General features: G+C 42.2%; 1 protein-coding gene across 2 annotated transcripts in view; it reads right to left on the reverse strand.

Annotated features, from left to right (window-relative positions):
* Positions 1-252: 252 nt before the first annotated feature.
* Positions 253-16,959, reverse strand: part of LOC115153782 (homeobox protein Mohawk-like) — a 32,580-nt gene continuing 15,873 nt past the window's right edge. For both annotated transcript variants that reach the window (XM_029699368.1, XM_029699360.1), the window contains 2 exons: positions 3,096-3,129; positions 253-2,851 (listed from right to left, as the gene is read on the reverse strand). In XM_029699368.1, the coding sequence (XP_029555228.1) occupies positions 2,656-2,851; positions 3,096-3,129 (230 nt within the window). In that variant the 3' untranslated portion in view covers positions 253-2,655. The remainder of the gene's footprint in view (positions 2,852-3,095; positions 3,130-16,959) is intronic.

Consider the following 16,959-nt stretch of genomic DNA (forward strand, 5'->3'; position numbering starts at 1 on the left):
AAGAGTTTCATATTTTTGATCAGAGTAAAAGCGAAATGAATTTTTTTCTCATGTGTAAAAGTTGATTAAAAAAAAAGTTGATTAAAAAAAAATAACTCAATGGTTCAAAAGAAATTCATAAAAGTTTATATAATTCCCATGAATATATATATATATATATATATATATATATATATATATATATATATATATATATATATATATATATACTGTATGTTTTATAGTCCCAAATTGAGCAAAAAGTCAATATCATACAATTTCTTCAAAGGTTTATTCATTGTTTTGTGGAAGTAACCATAGACTAACAAAATAAATGTTTACATAAAAGCAAAATCAGACAATACAATGAGATATTATGCATTTGGTCATTGGATAACAATCCAGTCTCTATCAAAATGTTTTAACTCATAACTTAACAATAAAAAAAGACTATTCTCACCAACTTATTTTTTTACAATCCTTAATAATTTATAGATTTTCTAAAATATGACAAAAGTGAATTGCTTTCCGTTTGTCAGCATCTGTTTGAAAGCATGAGTTTTTGCACAGAAAAAAAAGTACAGTACCGGACCGAAGCCATGGGGTACATTTAGTTTGCTGACTGATTCTGTGTCCCTACAGGGTATACAGGTAAAACAATGGCTGTTCTGTGCCTCTGAAGCCTCAACACATTGTTTTCCCCTTCAAATCAATCCCATAAATTCTCAATGACGCCTTTTCTTCTGTTTCTTTCTATTGGAGAACAGAGAGTTTAAAGTGCAGCTTTTAACGGTTTGCACATTCAAGAATAAGAGTCATTGCTAAAAGTAACTTTGTGCAGCTTTTCTAAATCACCCCTTGACCACAAGCACAGTCTAGGTTGTCAAACAATGGGCCCAAACAGCACAGAGAATTTAAAAAAGTGTAGATTCTGACACATAAACAGTACCTTGAAGATATACATACAATTAGTGAGTCGGCAGAAAATGGCTGACTAGTTACTATAACAGTCCAACTTGATTTCTCTCAGTTGTGTACTTGGCATTGGGTTGCTACAATGTAAATAACATACTTTCTAAGTATTTAAGGAGGATTCTTTCCATTCGGTCAAAAAAGGAACACGACGCGTTAAGTAAAACTTTGATACAGCAGAACAACCACTGCGATAAACAAACTCACAATAACAAATACTTGAACAATTGCTTTGCTGGCTGACAAAGAGATAATACTGAAAAGGCTATTTATTTGTCATTTTTTGAGCAAGTCTCTCTTGCTCTCTCTCTCTCTGGCTTCTTGTAAACAGACATTTGAATGTGATTCTGAACAGCTAAGCAGGAGTGTAGGATTAAACGGCATGGTGAGCTAGGCTGGGATTCAATCAAACCCGCCTTAGCAATGTTTACTCAGTGTCTTTATGTACAATATTCATCACATGCCCACGCACTTCTAATTCTGAAAAGCAGACCTGTGTGTGTGGGGGGGGGGGCTGGTAGTAGTTTTAGGTTTTTATACAGTACCCAAGACCAGTCTGTGAATTCATTTGACCATTGGAAAAATAACAACTGCGTAAATACTGCAATCCGGGTTGGATTAAATTGACCTCCTAGTCTTTTTTCTTTTTTCCACTGTTGACGTACCTTGTTCTAAACGAAAACATATAAGGGAGCAACACTGTACTTCATATAATACTACACTGATAACAGAAAGAAAAACATCCCTTTAGTTCATGGCCCTCTTTGATTAAACAGATACAGCACAGTGCCGACTAAACCTCCGACCCGAGTGTGTGTGTGTGTGTGTGTGCACGTGAGCATGCCTGTATGCTGGTGCTAGTTCAACATTTGCTTGCGCTTTCCAGTTTAAAAGCCTCGATAAGGATCCATCCCCTCTCAGAAATAAAACCCCAAGGCCGAGCTGTGGAAAACATGATGGTGGTTGTGACTAACAGCAGCACAATGGATCTGCTGGTATCCTATCCATTCTGACCCTCAAGTGCTAGGTGTTAGTGTGTTTGGCTGGAGTGAAGTTTATCTATGTATTCACAGTTATTGTCTGTTTAGTTTAATTTCATTTAGCCACACACTGCTTTGTCTGTGTGTGTGTGTGTGTGTGTGTGTGTGTGTCTTTTGATAAATTAGAACAGTACACATGTTATTTAAGGTCAGCTAAATTCATTCACGTTGTAAGGCACATATCATGGAGGGAGGGAGTCCTTCAGAAGAAGCTTATAAGACCATATTATTTTGCCTCTTCAGATAGTCCTTTATGTTCCCAGAGGCACTCTGTACATTATTAACCACAAAGGGTGTGTTGCTTTGCTTCCAAAAAGGCACTTTGGCAAAAGTACAATACAAATTTCGGAGTATAAAAAAAAAAATGAAATTCAGATACATCAAATAAGTTAACATAACAAAAGTGTCTCGTTCAGAACTGAACAATGCAGTTAACGATGATCATGTCAACACCTGTCTAAATCATGTGATGCAGGTCAAAACACAACCCACACACCAAAATAGGATGTCTTCAGTTCTGCTGCATTTTTACAGACAGAAAAAAGAGAGTACTTGTTTCTTGTTTTTGACTGTCTCTTCCGAGTGAGTTTTCAGAGGGAAGGTTGGTGTTGCATAGAGAGTAGAAGGGAAGATAAGTTGGAGACAGATGACTCCGTGATAGGTGCTAGTACTTCTGCACCAGAGGCACTTTGACAGTCTTTACTTCTGATATATGAGAGGACTTCTGGATGATGCAGCTGGTCGTCCCTGATCCGCTGCTGTCCTTTCCCTGCGCCAGGTTAGTCAAGGCCATGGCTGCGTTGATCTCTTTCCAGTACGTCTCATCTTTGCCCCGTACCTTCTCCTTCTGAACACCACCGCTGAACATAACACACAGAGAGACAACGAACGCAGAGTTAGAGAGAGATGAACGAACGCAGAGAAGAGAGAGATGAACGAACAGAGAGAAGAGAGAGAGATGAACGAACAGAGAGGAGAGAGAGAGAACAAACGCAGAGTTGGAGGAGAGGGAGCTCTACAAGTAGTTAATAATCATAAAAAGAGAAAAATCGATGTCCGAGAGAGCATGAAAACATACAGAAGGAATCTGTAAAATACACTCACTTGTCACATTTACTGGATCCATGGTCCATGGTTTCTGAAAGCACAACAGAAAAAGAGGTTAATTTAACGACGTACACCTTGGGGTCAATGAGGATTAATTAAGGACCGAGTTTGAGGGCTGGTGAGGAGTGCATGTGCGTGTGGGGTCAAATCTGTGCTGCAGTAACATGTGTTTTTGTTTCCACTTTTGATTCAGATGCAAAACAAATAGTAGCCATGTAATAATGGCCAAATCTTAACTAAAAAGGCACCGTTAACACTCGTATTTTGACATGAATAACAACTGTACTTTCTTAAATATTTTTGATCCCAAACTGCATATACTTGTATTTTCATTTGGAAACAAATTAGACAGAAAATATGATAGAAATGAGAAAATAGGAATAAAAACGAGACAGAAAGGGGGAATAGAGAAAAAGCAAAGTAACTAAGAAAGAGATTTAACTTCCCATGCTGTTGGGACACATTCAGACACAGGAGCTGTTTATATCTCATAGAAAAAGCATTGGTCAGGAATTAAACAGTGAAGTCAGTAAACAATGAAAGCTATCAGTTCAACCAGTGTTTAAAACCAGGTCCATCTAATGTTCTGTGTTCTCACCAGCCAGACCCTTAGGTAGAAGGGCAGTTATGGTGGTGTGTGTATGTGCGTTGAGGTAATGGTGGCACAGCCGCAGAAGGCCTCCTGTACTCTTACTACCTGCCAAGCTGCAGAGAGCTTCGAGAGGGGGTGGTGATGGAAGGGGGGCAGGTTTGGGCCCAGGGCTCCAGCAGCCTCTGCCTAGCGGTGAATTCTACCCAGTGATGATGATGACTGGCTTGGCACCCTCCAATAAAAGAGATCTGGATTTCCTGCTCATAAAGCCTCCAGGCACACCCTTCGAAAAACATACAGCCAGGGCCAATTAACTGCTTTTAAGGAGGGAGCGTGCAAGAAGACAAAACTAAGAGGCAACCTGTGAGTGTCTGTCTGTCATTGTAAAAAAGAATTTGTTCTTAACTGACTTGCCTAGTTAAATAAAGGTACAAAAAAAATAATATATATATATATATATATATAATTGAGCTTAGCATTAGGCAAGACCAGGCGACTGATTGGAGGTGAGATAAGGCTCTCTCTCTCAATTTCAATTTAAGGGGCTTTATTGGCATGTGAAACAAATGTTTACATAGCCAAAGCAAGTGAAATAGATAATAAACAAAAGTGAAATAAACAATTTAAAAAATGTACAGTAAATATTACACTCACAAAAGGTCCAAAAGATTACAGACATTTAAAATGTAATATTCTCTCTCTCTCTGTGTGTGTCTCGCTCTCTGACGCCAGCTGCTTTCATTTAGGATGATTGCCCTCCCAGATCGCCCTATAGACACAGAGGCAGGGAGGAGAGACAGACGCTTGCCTCGCACCACATTCCCGCAAAGAAAATGTTCGTAACATGTACGAGTCCCTTTAACAAGCAGCCACTTGTACCGCCACCACTGCAAATCATCGCCGACTGGGTGTTTTGACCATTTTTTACACTAATGAAAATTCAGTCGCACATTTACGCTGGAATTTGTTCCCACGCTTCTTATAGGTGGTGAGGGAAGGAGGGTCGGGTGGGGACAGAGTTATTAGGTTACTTAGAGAAAGTCAATTCTCCTACACAGCTGAGGAGCTGGAAAACCATGTCCTTGCTTCTTCCTGCAAGGGTCTCAGAACCTCATTGACCGACACCGGAGAAAGGGCAGGCGGTGCGCTCTGCGGTCTTTCACCTCACCCATTCAGTTTTCCAAAGACCTTAATCCGGAGTCTAGACCGGGAATACAGTGCAGGGCCACAGTATTCCTCCCCACACGAAAAAAAACTGTAGTAAATACTACAGTAATGTCCACAAAAACACTACAGTCCACAAAAAAACATTCTTTAACTATAGTAATACTACAGTATTTAATGTGCATATACCCTGCCCATTCCCCTCCCACATATCCCAATTTGTGCCACCCATAAGTGAGAAACCGACATACCAAGTATAGACTACATTGTGCTAGTTCAGACCCCAGGCCTATCTACCTTCCTATAAGTCATGGAACATTTGCTCTTTCGGTATTTGTCTGTCAGGTAGGTTTCCTCAAGGAGAAAGCCCCCACTTCATGTCAAAGATAATAAAACAGAAATACTATAGTAAATACTTCCATAATGTCCACAAAACCACTACAGTAAATGCTACAGTTTTCTTGCTGAAGGAACCCCCTCCCAGGCAAACCGGCAACCCAGGAACCCCCATCATACTTTGGCAAAAAAGTTACATTTTCACATCTTTTCTTGCCATCAAGTGAATGATAATGGCAAGGAGAAGTGATCAATATTTTTTAAATGCATAGATTTGGTAGATAGTTTTTCATTATTTTGACCTGCCCACATTATAGTTGGAAGAGGAAGTGTAAACTCTAACATAGCCTATTAGCTAGAAAGGTAACTCTAAACACATTTTCGCTAAGAGCAGCTGTTTAGCAGGTTAAACAAAGGTTAGCCATGTGTTGGCAAAAATGTACGTCCAAGTCAATAAAACTTATCAGCAGCCAGCGGCACTTGCCACACGAGTAGCCTATTCATGGCTGCTTTTTCAAAGCCTGTCAGATACTACAGTGAGTGTAATTGGCTCCAGTGACTGTAATTTACTCAATGTTAGGAGTTGAGAAATAAAGTTGACATTATTATTAGAAAGAAGATATTCTCCTCTTTTCTACTGAAGGTATGTAATAAAAAAAAAATTATGTTGTTGCTAGCGATATTCATACATTTTTTGGAGGGGGGAATCAATTTTAAATACAGTATATATACTTATTTTTCTTTGCAGTTTTGGCTGGACTACCTGAGAACGGCGCCAGAGGGGATGGCTCCTAACCAATTGTGTGTTTTTTGACGTTGTTTGTAACTTATTTTGTACGCAATGTTTCTGCCACCGTCTCTTATGACCGAAAATAACTTCTGGATATCAGAACAGTGATTACTCACCTCGTACTGGACGAAGATTTTTTCTTTAACGTGTCGGACGCAAAGGATTTACTGCTGATACCGGACCGGGCCCAAATCCCCGTCATTCACATGAAGAGATGCCTATACAGGGGACGCAGGTCATGGGTGCCTTGTGAGAATTCCTTCGGCGAGTGGGTAACCCGCCTCTAACCTACGTCCTATTCGCCAATGTGCAATCACTGGAGAAAAAACTGGATGATCTCCGTTCGAGACTATCCTACCAACGGGACATTAAAAACTGTAATATCTTAAGTTTCACCGAGTCGTGGCTAAATGACGACATGGATAATATACAGATGACTGGGTTTTCCGTGCATCGGCAAGACAGAACAGCTACCTCCGGTAAGACAAGGGATGGTGGTCTGTGTCTATTTGTCAATAACAGCTGGTGCGCGAAATCTAATATTAAAGAAGTCCCAAGGTTTTGCTCACCTGAGGTAGAGTATCTCATGATAAGCTGTAGACCACACTATTTAACAAGAGAGTTTTCATCTATATTTTTCGGAGCTGTCTATTTACCACCACAAAGTGATGCTGGCACTAAGACCGCACTCAACAACAAGTATCAGGCCATATGCAAATAAGAAAATGCTAATCCAGAGGTGGCGCTCCTTGTGGCTGGGGACTTTAATGCAGGAAAACCTAAATCCGTTTTAACAAATTTCTATCAGCATGTCACGTGCAATCAGAGGGGAACAAAACTAGACCACCAGTTCTCAACACACACAGAGACGCTTACAAAGCTCTCCCTCGCCCTCCATTTGGCAAATCTGACCATAATTCTATCCTCCTGATTCCTGCTTACAAGCAAAAACTAAAGCAGGAAGTACCAGTGACTCGCTCAATACGGAAGCTACAGGACTTTTTTGCTAGCACAGACTGGAATATGTTCCGGTATTCATCCGATGGCATTGAGGAGTATTCCACATCAGTCACCATCAATAAGTGCATCAATGACGTCGACCCCACAGTGACTGTACGTACATACCCCAACCAGAAGCCATGGATTACAGGCAACATCCGCACTGAGCTAAAGGGACTATAATCCGGATGCTTATAAGAAATCCTGCTATGCCCTCTGACAAACCATCAAACAAGCAAAGCTTCAACACAGGACTAAGATTGAATCCTACTACACCGGCTCTGATGCTCGTTGGATGCGGCAGGGCTTGCAAACTATTACGGACTGCAAAGGGAAGCCCAGCCGCGAGCTGCTCCGTGACACGAGCCTACCAGACGAGCTAAATGACTTCTATGCGCTCTTCGAGGCAAGCAACACTAAAGCATGCATGAGAACACCAGCTGTTCCAGACAACTGTGTGATCACGCTCTCCGTAGCCAATGTGAGTAACATTCACAAGGCCACAGGGCCAGAAGGACTACCAGGACATGTACTCAGAGCATGCGCTGACCAACTGGCAAGGGTCTTCACTGACATTTTCAAACTGTCCCTGACGGAGTCTGTAATACCTGCATGTTTCAAGCAGACCACCATAGTCCCTATGTCCAAGAACACCAAGGTAACCTGCCTAATTGACTCCTGACCCATAGCACTCACGTTCGTAGCCATGAAGTGCTTTGAAAGGCTGGTAATGGCTCACATCAACACCATCATCTTAGAAACCCTAGACCCACTCCAATTCGCATACCGCCCCAACAGATCCACAGATGACGCCAGCTCTATTGCACATCACACTGCCCTTTTCTACCTGGACAAAAGGAACACCTACGTGAAATGTTGTTCATTGACTACAGCTTAGAGTTCAACACCATAGTGCTCTCAAAGCTCATCATTAAGCTAAGGACCCTGGGACTAAACACCTCCCTCTGCAACTGGATCCTGGACTTCCTGTCGGGCCGCCCCCAGGTGGTAAGGGTAGGCAACAACACATCTGCCACACTGATCCTCAACACCGGGGCCCCTCAGGGGTGCGTGCTTACTCCCCTCCTGTACTCTCTGTTCACACACGACTTCCCCAGGAGACTGAAAAGATTTGTCATGGGTCCTCTGATTCTCACCCCTTGGTATGACAACTGCTCTGCATCCGACCGCAAGGCGCTACATAGGGTATTGAGTACGGCCCAGTGCATCACTGAGGCCAAAGCTTACAGACATCCAGGACCTCTATACCAGACGGTGTCAGAGGAAGGCCCTACAAATGGCCAAAGACTCCAGCTACCCAAGTCATAGACTGTTCTCTCTGCTACCGCACGGCAAGCGGTACCAGAGTGCCAAGTCTAGGTCCAAAAGGCTCCTTAACAGCTTCTACCCCCAAGCCATAAGACTGCTGAACAATTAATCAAATGCCCACATGGACTATTTACATTGAACCCCCCTCTTTTTTTTACGCTGCTGCTACTCGCTGTTTATTATCGCTGCATAGTCACTTTACCCCTACCTACATGTACAAATGACCTCAATTACCTCATCTAACCTGTACCCCGCACATTGACTAAGCTCCGGTACCCCCTGTATATAGCCTCGCTACTGTTATTTTATTGTGTAACTTTTAAAACTTTTTCTTAACTCTTATTTTTCTTAACTGCACTGTTGGTTAAGGGCTTGTAAGTAAGCATTTCAAGGTAAGGTCTGCACCTGTTGTATTCAGCGCATGTCAGAAATATAATTTGATTTGATTTGAGATGGAGATAGAGAGGGAGATGAAAATCTAGAAATAGAGAGATTAGAAATAGAACAAACCACAGCTTGGATTTCAGGTTTCAACTCTTTAGCACATTCCAGAAAAATCCTCAAATACTTGTCAGACCAAATCTCTCTCTCCTTTTCCTTTCTCTCTTTTGGTTCTTATCTCTCGCTTCATCTTGAGTCTCTCCTCCTCTCTCTCACGCTCCCTCATTCCTTCTCTTTATCAGTCTCAACTGTGTTTTTTCTTTCTCTCTTTACTTCTCTCTGTCTTTCCTCTGACTGAAGTGACTAACAGTAACACGCTAGATTTAAGGTGCTTCAGATTGACCGTTCTCAAGCAGTCCAGCCAAAACAAATGCAATTATGTTTCTCCCTTTGATTTCACAAGGAAAAACTATATCTGTTATATGTCAAGAACTAGCATTTATTCCACGGCGTCACAGGCCATTTAAAAGCCTTGAAATTATAACAGTGTTTTTTTCCTCTTCTCCTTCCTCTCCCTTTCCAGCTCTCTGAATTCTGACCAGATTGACTTTTGCTGACTCTATCTGACAATATTAGAGGAAATATTAGGCCTCATTCTGTTACTTTGATAGACTGGTGTAATACATGACAAGACTTTGCAGTGGTCTACTCTACATTACTAACTAGTGGAAATTATCCAATGGATTATGATCATTTCCTGGTTAGAAAAAGTGAAGGCACAATAACATAAGCTTGCTTTCCCTATTTTGATAGTGGGCGAGCAGGCACTTGGTTTGCTCTATTGCTCAGGTGTCAATTGTTTAAGCTAATGTACGTACATATTTGCTATCGTGTCAGACAGTCAGGGAAGGCCTATTGATAGGTTGCCAATGACGACAAGCCATACAGCAGACAACAAAAAGACAACAAAAACAATACTAGGGTATCATAGTGATAAAAAAAAAGATATCTTTACAGTTTCTTTAATCTGACTTTTCTGTTGTTTCCATTGCAACAGGCACACTCAATCAAGCAGATACAGAACATGTTTTTTATGATTTTAAGAGTATTTGGACCCAGGTCTGGTCTGCAGAGCTCTCTGAGCAGCGAGGCTGTGAAGCGGCTGTGGGTTCCAGTTCAGTATGTTTCAGAGCAGGGCAGCCAGTGTCCAGATGCTATTCAATCCCCCCAATGTCCCATAAAAAACATGTTTGTGTGAGGCCTCCTGCAGCCTCGGAGCAGAGCGGAGGGTGTGGTCGCACGCGTCGTCTACCCAGAATCCCCCCTGAGACCCCGACCCGGCCAGAATACAATAGAGTAGAGTACATCCAATCGGAGCAGGCACACTTCCAACCTCCTTTGCCTAAAACATCTAAAACTCAGATTTTTTAAAACAAAAACGGTGCCAAAGAAACTATAAATTGTCAATAAATCATAGTGGAACCTTTAATTATTTGTATTTTCTTTTGGGGCTTTTTTCTCCTGCTTTGCTAAGGAACCGAAAGTCATGCAGTCTACTTTGCTGCTACCTTTCTGTTATACTGAAGTGATGGTTTCTGGTGTTGTGCTGAAAGTCCAAAAACACTAGCTCACTTAACATCACGGTGGGTAATAGAGGTTGAACACAGTGAAAAAAAACCTGAAACAAAACAAGCAAAAACGAACTGACAAATGAGACAGAGAATAGAGTCCACCTGCTTAGAGAGGATGGGTATGTTTTATCACAACCAGCTGCTGCTGTTGTTAGCAACACACAACAATAAACACACCACACCGGCCCCTGGTGCACAAACCAAAGGCTGCGCTAGATTAGTAGACAAAAAAAACACACACTCACGCACACGCAGTCAATGAGCTCAGCCTATTCCCCCTTCGGCTCCTCACATCTCAGATGGGACGGACACAATCACAGACACCCCACTGATGCCAGAGGTCAACTGACCAATAGAGAGCTGGACAGCCCAATGATCACCCAATTATGTGACCCTGGTGACTGGAGAATGCCAATCAGTGAGCTATGACTCAGGTGTTACAGTATTAGCTTCTGTCCCAAATGGCACACTATTCTCTACATAGTGCACTACTTTCGACCAAAGCCCTTTGGGCTCTGGTCAAAAGTAGTGTACTACATATGGAAAAGGGTGCTATTTGGGAAGCATCCATATAGATGAGTAACTCTGACTGTTCCCGTCTCGAAGAGGGAAGAAACCGTTCAGACCACAACCAATCTTTCAGCACAACTTACTGGATAGGAAACATTATGGGACAACTTAACTCTCGGTTACTTTACAAAAAGGTGAATGTGCAGACAATAGGAGTTCTTGCACAGATAACAATTTACCAAATACTTTATCAAGTCATGATTGTTGCAACCGAGCTGGAAAAATATCTTCCTCTACCCATACATAAAAAAAATATATATGGACCCTACCTTTCTTCTCAAACAACAAACACACAACGGAGAGGAAAGAGAGTAAGGCAGACAAACACACAGACAAACTGTACAGACATACTGTATAGACTGTCACTAGTGACACGGTGGAGGGCTTGGATTTTTCCTTTTCTTTTCCTGGTGGTTTTAAATGGTCTGTTCTTTTTTTATAATGTCAAGGGGAGTCTGTGAATGAAGTTAGGGATGTCTTGGCACTCCTCTCGCCATCCCTCCTTCCTTCCTTCTCTCCCTGCCTCTCTCTGGGGCAACGATCCACTCAGAGGCTGGGGATCCATGGGCCCTTACTGGCACTGGGCTGGCCTGCCAGGACCCAGGGGCACACTGAGCCAGTTACACTCCGACATAGAGAAAAAGAGACCGAACTTATGGAAAATTAGCCGTCACTGCCTACTTTGCTTACAATGCCCTGGCTTTAAGTTCATAACTTTAACATTGTAAAAAGGAAGTTCAATGGCAGAGTCATGTCTTAAGTGTAGAACTAATAATGACTCAATAATCCATGCTTTCTGGGAATCCTATGAAGTCCACAAGTTGTGGGTGGAGCTAGAAAGTTGGCTGTCAGAAGTATTACAATGTAAACGCACGTTTAATCCGTCTGTCTGCATATTTCAAGATATGGCATATGGGGGTGTAATGGGATACCCGATGGGTTGGAGGATTCTCTTATCACTCATCTTGAAAAAACGTAAACTAAAAACCTTGGAAATCAAGTTTCATTAACACAATGGAAAATATTGAAAGTGCGTCGGCAACGGAGAGAAACAAAATGGTGCAGTTTCAGGCCATATGGCAGAAAGGGATGCAGGCGCTGGAGATGGGGGTGACTGCCTGTGGGTCTGGGTAAGTTTGATGTAGTAGATGTTTCTATAATGTTGTCCTTTGTATGTGTATGTTTTTTATTGTTTATAAAAGATACAATTAAATCTTTTAAAAAAATTCATTATTAAGGAAGTTCACAAAACCAGTGAGTAAGGCCAAAAGAAGTATTCAAAAAATATGGCATCCTATTGTTTTATATTTTGCATAAACTTTTATACTCCAGTGAGGTACAGTACATTAATCCAAACTAGCAGGCAATATTACAGAGTATTAGCATTCAAACCAGACCGTTTCACCTTTCAAGGGACCCATCCTAAATAGCACCCAATTCCCTACATAGTGCACTACTTTTGACCAGAGCCCTGTGGGCCCTGATCAAAAGTACACCCTAGGGTTCCTCAAGGGTTCTTTGGGAAGGGTGATGGTTCCAAGTTCAACCACACTGACCCAAAGCCCTTTAATGGCTCTTTGCAGTTCAGAAAAGGGTTCTTTCCTCTTTTAGTGATAATTCAAATGTAGAGACGGCTCAATATAATATTTTGGGGTGTGGTTTTCTCACAGCTCTTTTTGTGTAACAGTAAGTGAGTGTGTCATTCCAGTTGATCTAATCTGTCGGGTTCTGCTATTATAGGACTATGGCCAGTGATGATGTTTTGTGAAAAACTTCTGTATGGCCTTTGGTCAATTGAGAACGGTTGACTAAGTCAATCGTTGCTGTTGCAGCGCTAGCACACCCGTTGTAGCACTAGCACACCCGTTGCAGCGTTAGCACACCTGTTGCAGCGTTAGCACACCCGTTGCAGCGCTAGCACACCCGTTGCAGCACTAGCACACCCGTTGCAGCGTTAGCACACCCGTTGCAGCGTTAGCACACCCGTTGCAGCGCTAGCACACCCGTTGCAGCGCTAGCACACCCGTTGCAGCGTTAGCACACCCGTTGCAGCGCTAGCACACCGTTGCAGCGTTAGCACACCCGTTGCAGCGCTAGCACACCTGATTCAACTTGTTAATAAACACAATAATAAAACCAATGGAATTTTTACAGTATAATATGGCTATTCAAATCAGAATTTAAAAAACTGTTTGGTTCTACAAAGAACCATAAAAAAACAATTCAATATAGCACCAAAAAGGGTGGTAAACATAGCGGAACCATTTTTTGGTGCAAAATACAACCCTTTTTAATGGTTCTTTAGAGCATACAGGTTCATTTGGAACCTTATGAAGATGATTTTTTATAGAACCTTCAAAAAAAGGTTCCATATACAGTGAGGGAAAAAAGTTTTTGATCCCCTGCTGATTTTGTACGTTTGCCCACTGACAAAGAAATGATCAGTCTATAATTTTAATGGTAGGTTTATTTGAACAGTGAGAGACAGAATAACAACAACAAAAAATCCAGAAAAACGCATGTCAAAAATGTTATAAATTGATTTGCATTTTAATGAGGGAAATAAGTATTTGACCCCTCTGCAAAACATGACTTAGTACTTTGCTTAGTACTTAGTACTTGGCAATCACAGAGGTCAGACATTTCTTGTAGTTGGCCACCAGGTTTGCACACATCTCAGGAGGGATTTCGTCCCACTCCTCTTTGCAGATCTTCTCCAAGTCATTAAGGTTTCGAGGCTGACGTTTGGCAACTCGAACCTTCAGCTCCCTCCACAGATTTTCTATGGGATTAAGGTCTGGAGACTGGCTAGGCCACTCCAGGACCTTAATGTGCTTCTTCTTGAGCGACTCCTTTGTTGCCTTGGCCATGTGTTTTGGGTCATTGTCATGCTGGAATACCCATCCACGACCCATTTTCAATGCCCTGGCTGAGGGAAGGAGGTTCTCACCCAAGATCCATCGTCCCTTTGATGCGGTGAAGTTGTCCTGTCCCCTTAGCAGAAAAACACCCCCAAAGCATAATGTTTCCACCTCCATGTTTGATGGTGGGGATGGTGTTCTTGGGGTCATAGGCAGCATTCCTCCTCCTCCAAACACGGCAAGTTGAGTTGATGCCAAAGAGCTCCATTTTGGTCTCATCTGACCACAACACTTTCACCCAGTTGTCCTCTGAATCATTCAGATGTTCATTGGCAAACTTCAGACGGGCATGTATATGTGCTTTCTTGAGCAGGGGGACCTTGCGGGCACTGCAGGATTTCAGTCCTTCACGGCGTAGTGTGTTACCAATTGTTTTCTTGGTGACTATGGTCCCAGCTGCCTTGAGATCATTGACAAGGTCCTCCCGTGTAGTTCTGGGCTGATTCCTCACCGTTCTCATGATCATTGCAACTCCACGAGGTGAGATCTTGCATGGAGCCCCAGGCCGAGGGAGATTGACAGTTCTTTTGTTTTTCTTCCATTTCTGAAGAATCGCACCAACTGTTGTCACCTTCTCACCAAGCTGCTTGGCGATGGTCTTGTAGCCCATTCCAGCTTTGTGTAGGTCTACAATCTTGTCCCTGACATCCTTGGAGAGCTCTTTGGTCTTGGCCATGGTGAAGAGTTTGGAATCTGATTGATTGATTGCTTCTGTGGACAGGTGTCTTTTATAGAGGTAACAAACTGAGATTAGGAGCACTCCCTTTAAGAGTGTGCTCTTAATCTCAGCTCGTTACCTGTATAAAAACACCTGGGAGCTAGAAATCTTTCTAATTGAGAGGGGGTCAAATACTTATTTCCCTCATTATAATGCAAATCAATTTATAACATTTTTGACATGCGTTTTTCTGGTCTTTTTTGTTGTTATTCTGTCTCTCACTGTTCAAATAAACCTACCATTAAAATTATAGACTGATCATTTCTTTGTCAGTGGGCAAATGTACAAAATCAGCAGGGGATCAAATACTTTTTTCCCTCACTGTAGCACCAAAAAGGGTTACATTATGGTTACAAGCCAAATAAACCTTATTTGGCACAATTTAGAACCATTTGTTTTTAGTATGTAGTGCACTATATAGGGAATAAGCTGCTGCATGGGATGCACTCTAGGTTTCAGATTTTCAGCCCATAAATCTATCACGGCTGCAGCATGTCGCTGAGTTGAATAATCCTCTGGTAAGTCGTAACTTTATGGCCACAGAGGAGCCATTGTACTGGGGGGAATGGTATGTGTCCCAAAATTCACCCAATTTTCTATGTTACGAACTACTTTTGACCAGAGCCCATAGGACTTTGGTCAAAAGTTGTGCACTACATAGGGAATAGGATTCCATTTGGGGCACATGCCTGGATTCAGGTCAGAAGTCACTGTAAACAATTCCTGCTAGTTTGTAAATGTTACATTATTGTCCTCTTTCTGGTAAGAACCACAGATCTTGCTGTAGGTAGGTGCATGCAATAACAGGTACCTATTAATAACCTAGTAGTAGTAATAACATCCAGGCTATCTGAGTTTAGATAGATCCAGCTAGATACATCAACTATAATACCAGAAATATGCTCCCTGTAGAACTGTTTTAAAACGGCTTGGTCTGTCCTTTTTCGTATAGCTTGGTCTGTCCTTTTTCCACGACGTCTGCGAAGCAGATGACACGGACCACGACATTCTCAGACCACGATGCATCATTCAGTGATGGGGGGAGATAAAAACATTCCCAAAATAGGAATCACACTTTGTCTTTGGAGATGAAGAAATAAAGTGATTGGTGTGTTTAAACATGGCTGTGTCTCAGAGCGTCTGAGTGTTTACCAGTGGCTTAAACACTAGCTAATCAGAGTCACATCGCCAGCCAAATGAGAGGGTTAGAGAGAAGCGCCTTTCAATCAGAAAGTAAATACATTGTTAACTAAAGTGCTCCTTTTGTGTGGTGTGTGTGTGTGTGTGTGTGTGTGTGTGTGTGTGTGTGTGTGTGCTGCCAGGCAATGTGAACTAAAAGAGAAACGTCAACCATCATCATCAGAACCTTGGAAGATCAGAACCTCGGCAGGGATGAGCGTGACAGAGATTCATACATGTCTGCCTGCCGCAGATGGTTGGCACGGAAACGGTCATCACGACAGCGAGCTCCGCTCTTCCTGCTGTTAGAGATTGAGGTTAGATTTGTACACGAGCTCTATCCGAGCCATGTCTGATATCTGTGGATCAGTACGTGCATACTTCAAAAACACTGACCGAACAACCACAGAGGAGTATGGGTCGCTGGGGACGTATGAATATGGTAACGATATCCCCCGATGACGTTGAACGAGCGGTTGAGGTGAGTCTCAGAACGGGCCTCATGGTTAAACTATCCAACAGATGCCTTATCATTATCCTCTATTGGATTGAACAGGTACAGGCAAAACAACATGGTGCTCTGAACCACAGAGCTGGAGTTATTTCCGCTCCAAGTCTTTCTCAATAATCCTGGTCCTTTAAGACAAATAGAAGTTGTTTGCAGTACACAAAAAGCACAGAAAAAAAAGAATATACACCAAACTCTTGTGTAAACACAATTTGCTTTGGATTTTTAAGTGTTTTCTTGGACTAAAATAGCCCATTCTGGAGTTAGAACACAAATGATATGTTTGCTGTGCACTCTCAGCATCATTACGTTGCAATTTCCTCACAGTGGGTTGAAACTCAAGGCCCTTACATAGTGTTTGTGTGTGTGTGTGTGGTACATCCATGAGAGAGCCTTGACCGTTCAGACCACTCCTGGTCACACCTTCTCCTCTGTCATTAAAAAGATTCCGCAGCCGTCCCATGAGAACACTATTGTGGACAATTGTTTGAGGCATGAGGCTGTTTTTTTAATTTTTTTAAATAGAACCAATTTGTGTTTTGTGTGGACTCGGGGTGAGTGAGTCAGCTAACCCAGCTGTATTTTGTGATCTGCTGATTGTTGGGTTCTGCTGCCTGCGTGTATTTGGGCGCTCCTCAAACCTTGACGCTGATGACTTAAAAACGATCATTTTGAGAAATGCCTCACATTAATCTCCACTCCTGACGTCTATGTTAGGAGTTTCACTATAAACAGAGCCTGGG

Source organism: Salmo trutta, chromosome 2 (assembly GCF_901001165.1).
Source record: "Salmo trutta chromosome 2, fSalTru1.1, whole genome shotgun sequence".
In the NCBI taxonomy this organism is placed as follows: domain Eukaryota; kingdom Metazoa; phylum Chordata; class Actinopteri; order Salmoniformes; family Salmonidae; genus Salmo; species Salmo trutta.